General features: G+C 35.0%; 1 protein-coding gene across 1 annotated transcript; it reads left to right on the top strand.

Moving 5' to 3' along the window:
- Positions 1 to 439: 439 nt before the first annotated feature.
- LOC107454226 (pancreatic triacylglycerol lipase-like) lies at positions 440 to 17,628 on the top strand. The gene is made up of 8 exons (XM_043045856.3): positions 440 to 604; positions 2,381 to 2,510; positions 4,292 to 4,560; positions 5,476 to 5,622; positions 8,840 to 8,948; positions 10,473 to 10,574; positions 14,551 to 14,646; positions 17,258 to 17,628. The coding sequence occupies exons 2-8, from the start codon at positions 2,387 to 2,389 to the stop codon at positions 17,614 to 17,616; spliced, it is 1,206 nt and encodes a 401-aa protein (XP_042901790.2). The 5' UTR covers positions 440 to 604; positions 2,381 to 2,386; the 3' UTR covers positions 17,617 to 17,628.
- The last annotated feature ends 532 nt before the right edge of the window (positions 17,629 to 18,160 follow it).

Genomic DNA, 18,160 nt, shown 5'->3' with positions numbered 1-18,160 from the left:
AATTATTTATAGAAAAACAATACTTTTATTATTTTCATGCTAGTGAGAACCAAAACAATATGGAAATGAATGAGGGAAAACTGGATCCTACCACGTGATTTCCCGGCCAATAAAAATGTAGTGTTAAACGTTTAACGCAACCTTGTTGGATGCCGCATAAGAAGTATAACTTCAATAAGTAACAGTTGGCGGTGGAAAAAAAAACCCTTCTGAAACATCTGTGACAGGCGGATATAACTTTTATATAATTTCCAGAGACAACTTCCCTGATGCTTAGTCATTGTTTACCCAATTTTTTCTAGAACAACGCAAATTATTGAGTTGCTTAACTACTTTGCATGACAGAGAATTAATCGGAAAATTATAAAAATCTAAATAATCTTTTGCTTTTTCATCACCTTAATGACTTTCAAACTTTTTTCACTTTTCTTCCAAAACTGCATTTCGTTTTCTATTACTTGAACGTTTGGCTGTTCTTATTGTAAAATTTTGATGTTTATTTTTAAATCATTTCTTTTAACTTTATGAAGTATCTTAGTTATAATTGTAATAAAAAATAGTTACTACATCTTTGTGTGTGGCGACCTTTTCCCACAGAGGTTTGGTAAGAACTGATAATTCACTTTTTTTACGTCATTGAAAATCGTTTGAAATGCAGTTAATAAAAATTTTGTTCGAATGAATTTTTGTGAAAATGGTTCGCGTAATTTTTTATAAGAGTGTTAAAGTCCGTGAAGATTTCTGTTTAACATAAATTCATTTTTTAATTTGCTTTTTGGTAGGATTAATTTAAACCTTAATCAACATTCCTTTTTTTTATACAAAATAAAATCAACATGAATACAATTCAAAATCAATAGAAGAAGAAAAAACACATTAGAATCACTTTGAAATAAAGTGAAAGAAATTATATAAATATATTTAATTGTCTGCTAATTTTAAATGTTTTTTTTTTTAAATTATTTTTATTTATTTTAAACACTCCTTGTTATCACCCTTTGTCACAAAACCTCTCCCTCACCTCAAAGAGAGACATTATGGGGGGGGTTGACAGAAAAGTAATTTCGGTTTTTTAGTATGAAATAAAGTTCGATATTTCCTATCGATGTTTCCATCACTTCCACACTCGCTCAATTAACCAGATGCAATTTTCGAGATTACTGAAATTTTTTACTTTTTAAAAAGTTTCCTTAACTTTGAAATAAATGATAATCTAATGGTGCAATGTCGAGCCTGTAAGGGTGATGTGATATCACTTCCCAAACTAGCTTCAATAATTTTAAGATGAGTGAGGCTTCACATGGTCGTGGTGGTACACGCTTCTTTTGAGATTCCCCATGTAGTTTTGACCTTGCATTATCGGATACGGATTATCATTCATTTCCAAGTTAGCAAAACTTTTTAAATGGTAAAAACTTCAGTAATATGGTCTTTCTATTTTATAACCGTCGGTGAACAGCCGACCCAATATTTTGGGTTTACGACTACTAATATTCAACTCCGTAGCCTTGTTATATTGAACCCAAGCCAGAAGACAAGGGAACTCCTGGATCAAGTATTGGAGAGAAATTTGCCTTTGTGGAGGACTTTTTGAGGGAACTAACCCACATTAGCGTTACATGGAGAGGAGAGAAAAACCACCCGTGGTTAGCCTCACAGAAAGATGATCCGTCTACCACTGAACTGTGGTCGGTGCGAGCCGAATGCGGAATTCGAATCGACCTTTCTTTTCTGGAATTCGAACCCGGTTCACCTCATTGGAAGACGAATGCTCTAGAAAAATAGTGGTAACTATTGTGAAACATATTGTGGTACATATTTCGTTATAAATGGTGAATCGTATAAAGCTGCAGGGGGCGCTTGCGGTTAAAATTCGTAAAAAGACTTCCGGGTTACTACTTAATAAGTTAATTTATAAATCAATTTTATTTCAGATCAGAAGACATAAAAAACAGAAGATAATACTCAAAACATGGGAACCCTTACACTTCTATCCCCTGAGCCACCACGCCTGCAGTAATAGGGTCTTATCGCTTTGGGGTTCAAATAAAGGACGACAAAAAAGATCATCGTACGGAATATTTGACTGATTAAATTTAATTTTTCATTTAGAAGATATTGAGTTTAATTCTATACTTAAAACCGAAATTACTCGCTTGCCAATCGAATGCTTTTGGATGACCGACCTCTAAGAAGAAAAGAAAAATTAATTTTATTTTTCCTATCAAATTATTACTAAAAACACCTGAATGTAAATCAACTGCGTAAAATATATAGTTTCTTTTAAATAGGTGGAGGATTATTTTCACTTTTTATCAGGTAAATGTTGTAAAGTGTAAGAAATTATCTCCGTCTTCTCTCAATAATTATCTCTTCTCAGGCAAAAATGGATTTCAGTAAAATTATCGTCTTGTGGATTGTGGTTTGCACCATTACGTACAGTCATTCTTTTGACATGCTCAGTACCATGAGCGACATTTACAAAAAAACTTGCCATACTTATTTTTACCGTAAGTACAATTAGAATTTTTTGTGCATTGAATTTTATATTTTATCAAATTCTAGTTTCTTAAACTTTTTTAAAATAACTTTATTATAAGCCGAAGTAGATGTATTCAAATCGAAGTGAGAGTTCCTGTCCAGGTAGGCGTCTTCACATCACGTCCAGGTCACCAATGTGGTGATAGTAGATATCGACAATGTCAACCTTCATCTATGAAAAGGTGCCCCAACATAGAATCGAGTTAACATGTTTTATATACTTGTGAATTGGAGTTACATTTTCGTGGTGGTAGATACACTACAGTACTCCCCTACCAGAATTATGTCTGTGATAGAATTCGATGAACGGATATCACTAGTTGATTCATTGCTATTTTGTGAGAAGCCGTGAGAACTGTAGTAAGATCACCGTACTTTTTGAGTGCTGATTGCGAGAGATGTATTAAGTTCACTGTCGTGGTCGCTCCTGAATTGCCTTTAGCAGTCGAGTGTATACGTTGTACGTGATCGAGACTAAGAACCAACAGCGTGAGGAGGACAATGTCGCAGTCACAAGTAGCAAGTCAACTGTTCAATGTGGACCATCCATCGAAGAAGGCGTGTTCAAATCAAAGTGGGCGTTTTTGCCAAGGTAGGCGTGTTCACATCACGTCCGAAGGTCACCAATGTAGAGAGAGAAGTTATTGACAATGTCAACTTTCATCTATGAAAAGATACCCATCGTAGAATTGAGTTAACATGTCTTATATACTAGTGAATTGGAATTATATTTTCGTAGTGGTAGATACATTGCAATATTTTTGACGGTTTGTCATTTTTGCTATTTCCTACTGATTATAGTAGCATACATTTGATAACGATAACATATGAAATTGCTTATTTTTAGTGCAAATTGAAAGAGACAAAAATCATCCACAGAACAGTGTGAGAAACTCATAATTTAATTTCATTTGTTATCATGCATAATCTCTGATATTCTGAAATTTAAAAAGAAAAATCAGTTGAAATTTTATTCAATGCTTTTTTTTTCTTTTCTAATGTCTTGTATTACAAAAAATCTTAAAATCGGTGCATAATTTTCGATTTTTGCATCTTTTTAAGAGACTAGACAATGTGTTGGAGAAATTTTTCAAACATTTAAATAATAGATCCCAAACGTCCTCTCATCTGTTACTTCATATCGTAAAATAATATAAAATAATGGAAATAAACCAATTTTCCTGGTTTTTTCCTGTGTTTACCCATTATTCGCCCTTTTCCCAATTTAAAAAAATTATTTCCTACATGTAGGACCCCCTAAAATATAGAAAAACGCATTAAAAAATTTATAATGCATAATAAGTGAATAAAAAGGAAATTTTTTGAAAAATTGCCGCAGCTGGGTTTCAAACCTGCGCCCCCTCGCTCCAACCGTGAGTTACTAGTCCGGTGTCTTGACCACCAGACCGCTCGAACACGAGAAGCCGGCCACAATTTCGCTTCAAAAGCCCTCTTACGATCAGCTATGCAATAGACCCTTGGGGGCTCACCCTGCCCCCCCCCCTAATTCACCTATAAAAATTCCCTTCGGCGGGCATGTTTGGAACGTGGACCTCTACTTAGGGTCCGAGTTTGAAATTTATAACTTAATATTAAAGGGAAATGCAATAATATGAATTAATTTAGCAATTATTTTGAGAGAGATGAACAATGAAGACTCGTGACGTAGAGAATGGGATTTAATAAAAAATTTTATCGTTGGTAATTTAAAACGCTGTTCTTAAAAAAAAATTATTATTTGTTTTGACAGTCTTTTCACAGACGAAATGCATAAAAGGCGTCGAGTGCTTCAACAACGGTCCGCCTTGGTATGAACCACTGCTAAGGCCCTACAGTGCTTTACCTGAAGACTTGGAGGACGTCCAATATTATCTATTCGGTCCACAATATTCGATGAATCCTTATACACTGAAGGATTCCAGGAACTCTATTCTAGCCTCTCCGTTCAATTCAACCTTACCTACCAAAATTTTAGTCCACGGCTACAAAGCAGACCAGAAACAGCTTCAAGGCCAATTAGTAAGTTCCACCCACTTAAATTCCATCGCTCTCTACATTTTATAAGAAATCCTAATTACGTTTAATGAAAAGAAACTAATTGTACTTAATAAAACTTAATTCCTACATATTTTCAATTCAAAAAAAATAAATTCGTCATTACACTCATTGCAATATAAAATTAGCGCACCTAAAAAGAGTTGTCAGAATGGAGTCAGCATGAGCAAGTACAATGTTGATATCCGATTAAAAAACTAAATCAAATCTGTTCATTTATTGTGGGGGAAAATAGGTTTTAGTACCTTCTTAGGACAATTCTAACTCACATGCAGGATGCGATACGGTTGGGCATTGAGGTCTCTGATCATTGTGTTGCAGCAAAAACACTGACTGCAGGCTTACCATCTCAGGTGGTCCCTCGTTCAAGGAATCGAGCAGGACATAGAAAGGTGGCGAAGGCATTCCTCTGACAGCCTTGTTGTATTTGCATTGTTTTGTTTTAAAAAAATGGGTCTTGTTAGCCGTGACAACACATTTGATGAAACAATGTCACATCGCTGGGGTGGCATGGCGCCAACATTAGAAGTGATTGTGTGTCGTATGCCACCCCATACACTAGTTGTAGAAGTATTGTGCACACTGTAGACTGGGTTGATGTTTCACCGTGGGGCCTCTACACTCTTTCACAGTGGTCATCACTGCCCAAATTAAATATGGATTCATAACTGAAGACGACCTCGTTCCATTAAATTGCAGTCTAATCCGGTCGAGAGCGACACCACACCAAACGTTGGCAACTGTTGATGAGTGTCAATTCCGTTCACGCTTCTGCAGCTGGTAAAAGAGTTCCCTCTCCCATATATACTAACTAAAGTCTCCCATATATACTCTCATATATACTTTCCAGACTATGAAACTATGTTCTCGTCATTCTAGAAACAGAAAGATGTCCTCCTCAGCGTGGGTGATTACAACATTATTGTAGTGAACTACTCCAAGTATTCCTTCGCTCCATTCTATCAGGCAGCTGCCAATATAAGAGTTGTGGGAGCAAGAACTGCTTTGCTCTTAAAAACAATCATGGTAGGTATGAACCAATCAAACTTTCTCACACAAAAAAAACTCAATAGTTCGTAAAGCCGATGCTTATTAGTGAATGGACTCGTGCTACCTGTGAATCAACGGGTCTTTTTCTGGTGAATGACTCTCAAAAAAGGGAGCTGCAGCAAAGCCTCCTGTAACTGAAAGCCTCCACACGGTTTTTTGTAGGAAGTCTGATCAGACCACTATGGAGGTAAACGAGTTTACGAAAGAAGCATTTAATTGAAAATCTAGCAAAAATAAGATAGTGGTGACAAATATGTGTCTGAAAATTTGTTTAATTTTTTAATATAATAGGTTTGTCTTATTTACTTGTCAACGCCTACAGACACACTTTTCATATATATATATATATATATATATATATATATATATATATATATATATATATATATATATACACACACACACTGAAGAGCCAAAAAAACTGGTTTACCTGCCTAATGTCGTGTAGGGCCCCCGCTAGTACGCAGAAGTGCCGCAACACGAAGTGGCATGGATTCGATCAATGTGTGAAGTAGTGCTGGAGATAATTGACATCATGAATCCTGCCGGGCTGTCCATAAACCACTGAGAGTAAGAGGGGGTGGGGATATCTTCTGAACATCACGTTGCGAGGCATTCCAAATATCCCAGCGATGTCGTTGATTTGATGTTTTACCGGATTTCCGATACTCGTGAAATGGTCGTACGTGAAAAATCCAAATTTTATTGCTAACTCGGAGATGCTATGTCCCATCTCCCGTGAGCCGACTATAACACCACCTTCAAACTCACTTAAATCTGTATAACCTAGCACTGTAGCAGCAGTAACCGATCTAAGAACTGTGCTAGACACTCGTTGTCTTAAATACGCGTTGCCGATTGCAGCGCTGTACTTTGATTGGCTCCATTATTTGTATACTCATGCCTGTACCAGTTTTTTTTGGGTCTTCAGTGTATATGGGAGATTCTCATGAAACATGAAATTCACTGTCCCTTGCTCCAAAATCTAATACTATAATACTAAAAGAACTTTTTTTTAAAAAAAATTAAAAAAATAGCATTGTTGTTAGTATTTTAAAATGACTTTGCACTGGCATTGACTGTTTTGTATTTTTTATTGGATATCAAAATGGCATTTTCCTGACATGTCCCAAACAATATTTCCAATAATAACTAGCTTCAAAACTTCCCATACATTTTTCAAAACCTAATTTTTTTTTATCTTATCCTATGTAAGCATTTCTTGAATATACGCAGAGGGTATTGTGTACTAAAACTTCCTTTAAAACAATTTTTTCTGTCAATAGTTTGTTTGTCCCATGAAAATCTGTCATTTTCATGGCTACTTTTATTTAGTGATTTATAACCAAAATAGATAGCGCCAGGAATCAATATCTTACGTTAATAGATTGATTAGATACCCTCCTATCTGAACATGTCTTGTTGCATGAATAAAGAACCAATTTTCTGGCTCAAAATCTATTTCAAAAAATTTTTCAAGGAGAGTAGGTTTTTATGCTGTCATTTTCCTGGCTTCTAGAAATCATTAATTACAAAAACTGCATAGATTTATCTGAGTTATTTTAAGAAATACTGTTGTTTTCTGCAGAATATAAACATCTTCGGCCAAAATATTAAATTAAAGTAAAGTTATATGCTATAAAAAAGCGAATTTGTCATTATCCTGGCTGTCATTTTCCTGGCTTATGAATACCAGGACATTGAAGTGTTACCAGAAATTCTTTTTAACTGCTAATACTGTAAAGAGGGAAAGCAAATATTAACCTAATACCAAGTTTATGTATGATTGTAATATGCTTGGATGTAATCAAAGTTATTTATTTATTTAATGATTGATTATTTTACACAATTTTATTCTGTACATATAAGCAACAAAATTTTTTTTGTTTCTATCTACAGTGGATAAAAAGAATTAATTTAAGCAATTTATGGTCCATCTAACATAAAGGCTTAAGTTGAGTTACTTACTATTAACTTAAAATGACTGTTTTTTAAACTTCTAAGGTAATATGCCATTTTCCTGGCATTCAAGATTTGGTGAATTTCTATTTTTTTTTCTCGAGCAAATGTCAATAAACTGCACTGCTGTGTATAAGATATTGATAAGTGTAGCTAAAGAAGTATACAAAAAAAATTTTAGATTATTTTGAGAACTTCAAATTTGAATAAATTTTTTGGTCCGAATTGTCATGTTTCGTGAGAATCACCCACATATATATGATAAATTTCTCTCAATTACTTTTAAAAAAGAATTTTGATTCATGCTCACAACTGGTTCACTTTTTAAATAGTCTGCGCAGACTACTTATAAAAAAAGCAGTGTGTAGGCTTTCTGATGTAGGAGGTAATGGCTGTAGTCTACAGAGACTAGGATTCGATGAAAATTTAGGAATCTTTGCTCAACTCCTGTCGGTTAAATGTTAGGCCTTATAAGTTAAGAGGCAAAATTTAGACAAAATTTATTATTAATAAGTGAACAAAAATATTACTCAAATAATTAATAGTGTGGCAATTATTTAAATTGTAACCTGTCGCAAATTTAATTTTTATCACGTTTGAAAGTTTTTGAGCCTATGTCTAATTGAACTATTGCAATAGGAAGAAAATCTATAACTAAATTTATTTAGTCCAATTGAAAAAATTTATTTAAAAAAATGTGCGAATAAATTTAGTCATTATTTATAATAGTTTCCCAGCTCATAAATATTCATTATAAATTTTTCCAACTAAGATACTTGTGGTAGTATGCACGTAATATATTAATATCTAACTCCTATCTTACAATAATTTTATACAATTTCAATATTTTGCATCAACCTGATACTTTTAGGCTTATAGAAGAATTGAACCCAGAAGATACCCTTAGGCTAATTCGAAAATATATCATTCATTACTCAGTCTGATTTATTTCATCTAAAAATGGAACTGTGGCGTGGCGAATAAAATCATCGCTAAGCCGACAAAAAATTAGTGCAACCCTAGAACAGAACAGCAGAACGCCTTTTGCAGTGTGGCGGAGTGCACGTAAAGAAAAGTGAATAAAGTTTTGTTTTTATCCAAGAATGCGATATTTTCTTTCTAAGAGCAAGATGCTCATTTGATTAAATCTTCAGACGATCTAATATGGATAATCAACTAATTATTCCATAGAACAAAGCTTTCTAAGCACTTGATTCAAGAAATTTCTTTGTAGAATGTAACTGGTGTTAGAGCTGAAAGTATGCATTGTATAGGCCCAAGTTTGGGAGGACACGTATGTGGATATATAGGAAAGAGAATACACAATTTTGGAAGAATATCAGGTATATTTTGTTTTCTTTCTTCTTTTTGGTTGGTGAGTGGGATTATTAAACAGAGTGGGATTATTAAACCCTTAATATCTTGATACTTTCAAATAAACTACCCGACATTTGCCAGTGTGGGGACCTGCAATTAAACCATCCGTAACGCTTTAACGTCCTTAAACATTGCATTTTTATGAAATTTAACCTTTTGGATAGCACCTGCTGTTCTAGACCATCGGTTGTACCAGCGGTAAGCAAAACGTTAAAGACCACAGTCACACTTGATGCAAAGACCTTTCGGTTTGAAAACAGCAGTGTCAAAAATAACAAACGATCGATTGAAACATTCTTTATTATTCGTGAAATATCCCCTCCACAGAGGATCAAAATTGTGACGGCATGTCTTCGGATCATCCTCCGGGATGTTTCCCAGACCGTCGCCAAAAGCCCATTGTACAGCTCTAGTGCGAAATAAATTAACAACAACAACAATTCGTGAAATATATGAAGTAGGTAGGTATTACGCACTAGTAGTTACGTCGCACTAGAGCTGCACAATGGGCTATTGGCGATTGTATGGGAAACATCCCTGAGGATGATCCGAAAACATGCTATCGCAATTTTGATCCTCTGAAAAGGGGATGACTTTCCTGCTTTGGTAGCCTGACGACCTGCGTGTCAAGTCGAGCACTTTACGGTGGAACAGTTTAACGAGGACCGATGCCGCACATCCTCGGTCCCTACGCAGGCTGATCAAAGTGGTCACCCACCCGCTTACTGATCGCAGCCTATGATGCTTGACTTCGGTGTCCTACTGGAAACCGTGTCCAGCGTGAAATATATGAATTTTATAACAGCTTTATGACTTCTAAAAATATATCTTAACACCTAGAAATTTTAAGTTTCTGTAGACCTCTGATCTTAACAGTTTTAAAATAGAAAATTTTCCGATTAGTCGGAAGTAGTTTGCTAGTAAGATAAAATTCGTATTCTCACATTTGAGACTATCTATACTGAATGAAATAAAAGTTCGAATTTTTTTTAATTCTATTTTAACTGATTAGTTTTATATTATTTTATAATAGGCATTAAACAAGTGATTAATTCTTGGGTTTACGACTATCCGCGTTCAACTTCGCAGCCTTGTATTTTTGAACCCAACCCAGAAGAACAAGGAAACTTTATGAAATAAGCATTGGGACAAACTAGCCTTCGTTGAGGACATTTTGGTAGAACAAACCTGTATTTGCTTTATACGAGGGGAAAATGGCGAAAACCTTCTAAGATAAACGGAGAAAGGAGGTTCTTACCCATAATCCTTCTACCAATGAGGATATTTTATGTCAGCTCTGTGGTCAGTGCTAGCCGGGTGCAAATTCGTATAACCCATCCATCGCTTTCGTTGGGTTCTAGATCACCTTGTTTACGGGCGCTTAATCCCCTAAACACCAGCGGCTCTATATAATTAGTTGTACTATTTCTAAAAAAACTTTGAGCTGTATGAAATAAATTATGTTAACGAGTTAAAACATGTTATTTCAGCTCTTTCACCAGCCGGTCCTTACTTCAGTGGTACAGCTACTATCGTACACCTAGCACCATCTGATGCTTTATTCGTCGATACTATTAACACAGCAGGTGGAGGTATTTTATTTAAATTGCTTTTTTCAATTGATTTGACATTTTTTTACCTATTAAGAAATTGAGTGGCACACTTCTCTATAAAACTAATTATAAAACGATAATTTTGGAACTTCTTGGAGTTGATTGTTTTGCAGACTGAATTTTTACTTTTACTAGCGTGGATTCTCAATGATTTTAAGTAATATCATTTTAAGTATTTTTAAGGTCAACTTATTCATAATTATTGTCTTGGCCGGCTATTACGAATGCGAATAATGAAGAAAGAAAAGAGTTTTGCGATATCTTAAGAAACGTATAATTGACTGGAGAACATACATCAATTGATGCAGTTCTTGCAAATCATAACTTGAAATGTTCTAATGCTCCAAGGAAAAAAAGTAATTGATCAGCGATCGCAATAATGCGATTACAATTTTTATAAATATTTTTATATTTAATACTACTAACACAATTTTAGCTAAATTTTACGTGAATCTCCATACTTGTTTATTCTATTTAAACATTGTATCAGTTGTTCTACGTTTTTTTACGTGCAGTTTGTTTTAAATTACATACACTTTAAAAATATTTATTTGTAAGAGAATGCTTGGCTAAAGTTTCATGCATCATCCTCGATATATTTAGAACCTTTTTTTGTTTCAAAATGCGTTTTATGAAAGAATTTTAATCACATTTTCACAATTTGCAGTGAAAAAATATGTGACACTACTTTTAAGAGAAATTAGTATTAGAATATTAAAGCCGTTTACAAAGTGATTCAGTGGAGAAAAAAAAATATGGAATAAAGAAAATGTAGGGATGTTCTGATCTAGATGCAGCTATAACATATCACATAAGGTGTATCTTCTTTTACCAGATGGCTCAATCAAAAATGGTCCACAATTTGAAAAAAAAAAAAGAAACCAAAGAATACATGCCTGCTAACAGAATACATGCCTGCTTCTAAATAAACGAGATAAATTTTTTTCACTAAACTTCAAATTATTTATTAAGTTCGTCAACAGATGGTACTTCCGACTGAAAAAAAAATTTATTAGTTAGAATTCGAGATATTAAGATGACAAAAAAAACTTCGAATAAAATGCTTCTAGTAAATGCTTCTAAAAAACTGCTCCTAATAAAATGTTTGTAACAAATGTTCTTTCTTAGAGCTTATAGAAGAAAAAAAAAGAAAAGTTTTTTAGCCTCAATTTTCTTAATTAACGACTGAATTATTTTGTATGCTGAAAGATATCTAAAAAGTGTAAATTGTGTTGATACTTTCAAGTTTAGATATGATTTAAAGCACGCTCAGTAATTATTGTATCACTGTTATAATTGTATTAACTATTGTTTTAATTGTTGATTATTGTATACAATTATGAATATTATACTCACAGTATATTTATCGATACAAAGCCTAAGTTTCAAACGTGTAAAAACCAGGAATGTATTGGAGGAGGTAAACGGGAAAATGTCATACCCTTCTCATTTCATACATCAGTTTTGCAGTTTCTTTAAAAAAAAAAATTTTTTTAATTTTTTGAAAATGCATTTTAAATTTTCTTTATTTTTAAGTACTTTTTCTTGCACAATTAACGTTGAAAGAATTTTTTAGCATCACCAAAATCAGTTTTGAAACCGTAATAAAATTATATTCATAAAATTCTCGAAACAGACAAATATTTAATTTTAAATTACGGATTTTAAACTATAAATTGCATCATTTTATTGCTTTAAAGTAATGAGAAAAAAATCAATAGAAGTTCTAAAAATTACACTGGGGAACAAATTTATCTTTGCGCCTTGCATCTTTCTGTTGCATCTAAATACTTAATCTTACTTAGTTCGGGTGTGGGTATTTAAAATCTAAAATTAGCTTTACTCCTAAAAGTACAGTTTTTTTTAATAATATTTTCGTCGAAATGTTCAAGTTTAAAAACGTTATGTATAACAGAAGGTTGCATTAATTTCTAGGAGAATTAGGGCAGATCATCGGGATTTAAACTTGATAGGAACCAATACCCGGAAATATCACCGTGCACGATTAGCGGCGATACCCTATTACGACCTGTTTAGAAGCACACGAAGAAACAATTCATAATAGGAGAAGCACCCCTAGAGGCATATGATGACATTTCCGGGCACGGTATCCAATGAAATTTTAATCCTGATGATATGCCCTAACCTTCCTGGAAGTTTGTCCCGACAGTTATGCAGCTCTCTGTTATACATAACATCTTATATAACATTTTGACAAAAAGAACACTAAAAATATCATTTAAAAAACTGTGGTTTGGAAAGAGAAACCTATTGCAGTTTTGAAATCAGCGATATGAAAATATCTCAGATCTGTTTTAAAAAGATCTCATGCAACAGAAAACAAAACAAATGAAATTGTTTCCCAGTGTTATCAAGCGCGATTTCTTTTAATTTAAAAAAGTGGCTCCTCTTTTTTAAATGTATGTTTGGTGTTTTCTACACTATAGGATGCAATGCAAGCTCTTGACTGCCTATACTTACTGTTTACGGTGTATTTTGTAGCCATTCGGTTCACAATGTAATCATTGTGTTTTGAGATTCTCTAGAGAAGTATTTTTTGTACACGTGTATTAGTTACCTGATTTATTATTTGTATTTAAAAAAAGAATCGTTAGAAGAATAGTCATTTGAAGACCTGTCCCTTCAAGACGTAAGAATCGTCAACTGAAAAAAAAAGAATCGTTATAAAGCACTTCATACCGTGTCAACAATATAACAACTTCGAAATGTAAACCTAAATCATAATTTGTAAAATGAACTGAATTTCACTGCTTGAACGATATGCTAACACTAACGCATGATGGTGCAAGGCTTGCAACAAGATCAAAAAGCAATAAGCGAGTAAAATGAGGCCAAATCAGATTGCCAAAAAAGCGATTTTTTGAAGTTATACTTCTTATGCGTAACAAGGTTGCGTTAAACGCTTAACGCTACATTTTTATTGGTCGGAAATCACGTGGTAGGATCTAGTTTTCCCTCATTCATTTCTATATTGTTTTGGTTCTCACTAGCATAAAAATAATAAAAGTCATAAAAGTATTGTTTTTCTATAAATATTTTCTTAGTTTGTTTTGATACACATATAATTTAATAGGGTAGTATTTTTTATTTTCAAATTTAGTGGATAACAATTGTAAAAAATGAATGAAAACAATCCCACGGACAATGCGACGGATTTAAGGTTATGTCAAGGTACGTCTCTTGTGAATATCAATTGATTGTTAGGTTTTCTCTTCTGAAATTACATTATGACGCATTTACCATACACTATTAATGCAAATACATTTTCCATGGCGAGACGATGAGGCAACCACAAGCACTTCCACTGGTTCAAGAGGTCCACGAGGGAAAAATGCACAATATTATCGTGATTACAAAGCACGGAAGCGAGCGGAGCAGGAAAAAGAGTCGTTGAATAGAACTAGTGATCCTTCTACGACTGCTGATTCTTCTACAATTAACGTCGCAGGTTGCGAAGTTTAACTTCTTCCGCGCGGAGGGACTCCACGCACTATTTTTTTCTAAATCTAGCAACCATGTCACCATTATTAACAAGGCATCTCTAAATAACTGAAATAAATTTACACTTCGAACTCATCAGAATTACTTAATGCCATTAATACCTAATGAGACACACCTGATTTCAGCTCAGAAATTATATAATTTATTTCTTTTATTGTAAACAAAATTATCTGTTTGAAAATATCCCCTCGTAGAATAAGCTGTAGTAAGCAGCCGTATACTTTCTAACTGAAAGTAGAGAAGGTCAAAAGCTCGAGATTGTTGTTGATATTTATATTGAAAACACCATCCATTGCGCTAAATAATAATAGTATCATATTACAAGTTTGTTAAGTACAAAAAAAATATCAAGAAAACGCAAAACAACAATTTTGCCTAAAATCCAAAATGGCTAAATCCACGATCTTGATCATTCCACTGTTTCCTTGAGCAGGCTTGGGGACTCTTCAACATTTTGGACATCAGAATTTTTTCCCTGATGGGGGCGTGCAAGAACCTGGATGTGGAAATGATACTAGCTTTTTCAACCGTAAGTAACAGTTGCTTCAAATATCATAGTGCTCCTAAATGGACATCTTTTCATTTTGTATTGTAATTGTCAACCGAACTTATAGCAAAAATTTAAATATTTGCCTCAACTTCATCCACAATCTGAACCATTAGCGGTTCCGCAGTGGACTGATCTTTAAGACACGGTTCCCATCAGACTACCGATGTCAAGCATCACTGGCTGTGGTCAGTGTGCAGGTGGGTGACTACTTGGATCAGTCTACGTAGGGACCGAGGATGTGCAGTATTGGTCCTCGTTAAACTGTTCTACTGTAAAGTGCTCGACTTCGCATGCAGGCGGTCGGGCTACCGAAGCGGGAGTGCCATCTTTTCTGCAGAGGATCAAAATTGTGATGGCATGCCTTCGGATCATCCTCCGGGATGTTTCCCAGACCGTCGCCAACAGCCCATTGAGCAGCTCCAGTGCGACGTAAAAAAACTACAACAGCATCTGAACAATTAACGATTTTGAAGCGTGATTATCACCCTCTGAGCATGGCTAGTTGCGTAACAGAACCAAATAAACTCTTTTCCGGCTTCGAATAGCAACGAGGATGAGGCAAATATTTACTTAGAAAACAAAACTGTTAAGATATCTCATTCGTAATGCTTTGCTATTTCACCATCCAGTCGGTATGGTGTGTTATGCCTAGTTCTTCCCCGCTTTAGACCAGGGATCTACTTCCTTTTTAATATTTGGGTTATATATTTTATTTTATATCCGTCTTTGAACAGTCGACCCAGTTTTGGGGTTTACGACTACAAATGTTCAACGCCGTAGCCTTGTAATTTTTGAAACCACTCCAGAAGAAAAGGAAGCTCCTAGAACCCCAATGCCCCCAGAGGCATTGATTTGTTATGGGAACATGAAGGACTTTGAGACTCGACAGATTGAACATGCATCAGTCACCACACGGAGAGTCTTTGGCCGGCGGAGATCGAACCCACGAACTCCTGGACATGAGCCCAGTGCCCTACCAACCAGGCTATTCCGACCTTGGGTTATCTATTAGGGTTGCACTTTCTTCGATTGCGACTGATTGAGTATTCTCACCTCATGCGATGGGCATAAGCGATCGCACATTAAGGCGATTCGCCTATGCGTTTTATATAAATTCTAAACATTTGCGCTCGTGTCTTGGGCTATCGGATACAAGTGCATCAGCCGTTAGTGGTTCAGAATCTACTTTAGGGGCTTTTCACACTGCATTTGATTTCCTTAAGACAAGGGGTCAAATATTTAAGAACACGTGTAGGATGAACTGATCACGCATGAGGGAATCGTGTGCAGTGAGAATACTCCATAATTTATGCAATTTAATAACTACATTGGTATACCTGCAAGTGACGTAATGTTTGTTGTTCGATCCTAATTGGTTGCTGAAAGTGGCATTTTTTTATGTTAGCAACTATTCTTACTATTCTATTTCGAATAAGCTAAGTCCATCAAGTAACAATTCTCTTAAGTTACACATTCTAAATTCTTTCACAGTGATTCTTTCTCGAAGATTTTAATTTTTTCGCTTTATATTTGCACAGAGACTTAACACAAAGACAGGTGCGAAGTCATGTGGAGCATAAACAAACTAATTATGCATCGAAGTTGCGTTAATTATACCTTCTAGCACATTTTGAGATAGAATAGAATAATTAAATGGCGGAAAGCATCCTACCCAACAAACAACAATTTCAAGAAATGTAGCTCCTGACTGTCACTTTACAACTGATTCGATAACACTGAATCTTTGCACACATAATGCTTTGCTGGTGCGTATGTTGCTTTCATTTTCTGGCAAGCATCCCATATTGAGCAATTCCGAGCAACAGTTACGCATTCGGAGAGCCGGCCTTTTTCGGTTTCTACATTTCTCAATTCGTCCCAACCTTTGGATAGAATAAACTATGCAAGTCATAAGGAATTCAAGCCTGATTGATTACCTGAGAAAATTCAGTCGAAGCGAAAGTCAAAAATAAAGCAAACTAGTTTTGATGCTAAATACTGATTTCCTAAATGTAAGACGAAATTTAATTGTTTTTCGTATTTAAATAGCCCTTTTAATTTTTCTCGTTTAAGAAGATGCCATACCGAGGAAGAAAATTTTAGTCTAAAATTCTCCTTTATTACTCTAATTTAAAATTTAAAAAAACGAAAAAGTAAATTCAGGCAAACCTAGAGTAAGTCATGACGTTTCAATTGCTGACAAAAATACTTCAAAATATTCAAATGCAAACAAATTATCGGAAGAGAACTTCTCCGCTGCATAATACAAAATTATAATCTCATCATTTATTTTCATTTGTATATTTAAAATTTTTCTTTTCAGTATTTGAAACTTCATGGCTTATTCTAGGTTTGTCTGAACTTACTTTTTCTACATTTTAAATTGGTAATGAAGGACAAAGAGAATTTGCTAGCTAAATTTTCTTCCGCAGTATGGAGTTCTCTTAAGTTTTAATTTGCTACCCCAAATGTTCCTTACATCATTTTTGTCGAGAATTCTAAACGTTGACAGTGGTGTACACGGAACAATTTATGTGAAACTCTGAATTATGTTTAGAATGACTGCCATTGTTTCTATTTTTCCCCCTAGTTCCGGAGCTTGTTCGAGAAAATATATGTGATCATATCCGGGCGATAGACCTGTTTACGAACTCCATCAATGATACCAACTGTTCTTTCAAAGCTGTCAACTGCAGCAGTTATGCAGATTTCGTTAACAAGAAGTGCGCCAATTCTACAGTCGCCATCATGGGTTTTCACGCCAAGCCAATTCCCGCCATCGAACCGGAAGACTCTTTATTCCTCAGAACTGGCGCCACAGAACCTTACTGTGTCCAGAACAGTGAAATGCCACCTGACATTCACACCGTCACTGCTCTGAAAAGCAGAGGATCGTATTGGGAGAATATTTTAATAAGAGAAGTTATACTATTGTTAAACTTGGAATAAATACATCTATATAGTTTGTCTACTGTCAGAACTCCTCCCGCCACAAAATCTGAGGCCGTTTGCTGCTATGGAAACAAGAATAGCACATTTCAGGGAGGGTATAGCTTCTCTTCAATCTAGGGATAACACAATAGACCGAAGAAAAAGATTCCTTTTCTCTCGCCAACCAGTGCCAAAACCTGTCCTAAACAATGACCCCACACCCCTACTTGAAATAGTTATATCTCATAACCATAGTCACAGCCACTGGTCCAGATGAATGACTAGGGGAGTTCTTACTTCAGACAAATGTATGCAGGAAACTATGCAAACTACAACTATAGTTTGTCTAAGATAAGAAGTCCTCCTGCCACTAAGTCTGAGGCTGTCTGGTGCTATGGAAACGAGAATGGCTCATTTTAGGGAGGGTAGCTTTACTCTAAGACTAACACAATAGACTGAAGAAAGAGATTCCCTTTCGCCGGAACCACTCCAAAGCAGTGACCTCGCACCCCTACTTGAAATAGTCATACGTCGTTACCATAGTCACCGCCACAGTTCCAGA

The sequence above is a fragment of the Parasteatoda tepidariorum genome, chromosome 4 (assembly GCF_982258835.1).
Source record: "Parasteatoda tepidariorum strain Cologne lab strain chromosome 4, Ptep-v5.0, whole genome shotgun sequence".
In the NCBI taxonomy this organism is placed as follows: domain Eukaryota; kingdom Metazoa; phylum Arthropoda; class Arachnida; order Araneae; family Theridiidae; genus Parasteatoda; species Parasteatoda tepidariorum.
Note: the sequence above shows the minus strand (reverse complement) of the source record. Positions and strands in the feature narration are given on the sequence as shown.

What these genes read in the sequence shown, in the direction of transcription:
- LOC107454226 (XM_043045856.3), top strand. Translation starts at nt 2,387, where the DNA reads ATGGATTTCAGTAAAATTATCGTCTTGTGGATTGTGGTTTGCACCATT. An exon ending in AACAGCTTCAAGGCCAATTA is followed by an intron (nt 4,561 to 5,475) that starts GTAAGTTCCACC and finishes TCGTCATTCTAG; the next exon opens with AAACAGAAAGATGTCCTCCT. An exon ending in CAATTTTGGAAGAATATCAG is followed by an intron (nt 8,949 to 10,472) that starts GTATATTTTGTT and finishes ATGTTATTTCAG; the next exon opens with CTCTTTCACCAGCCGGTCCT.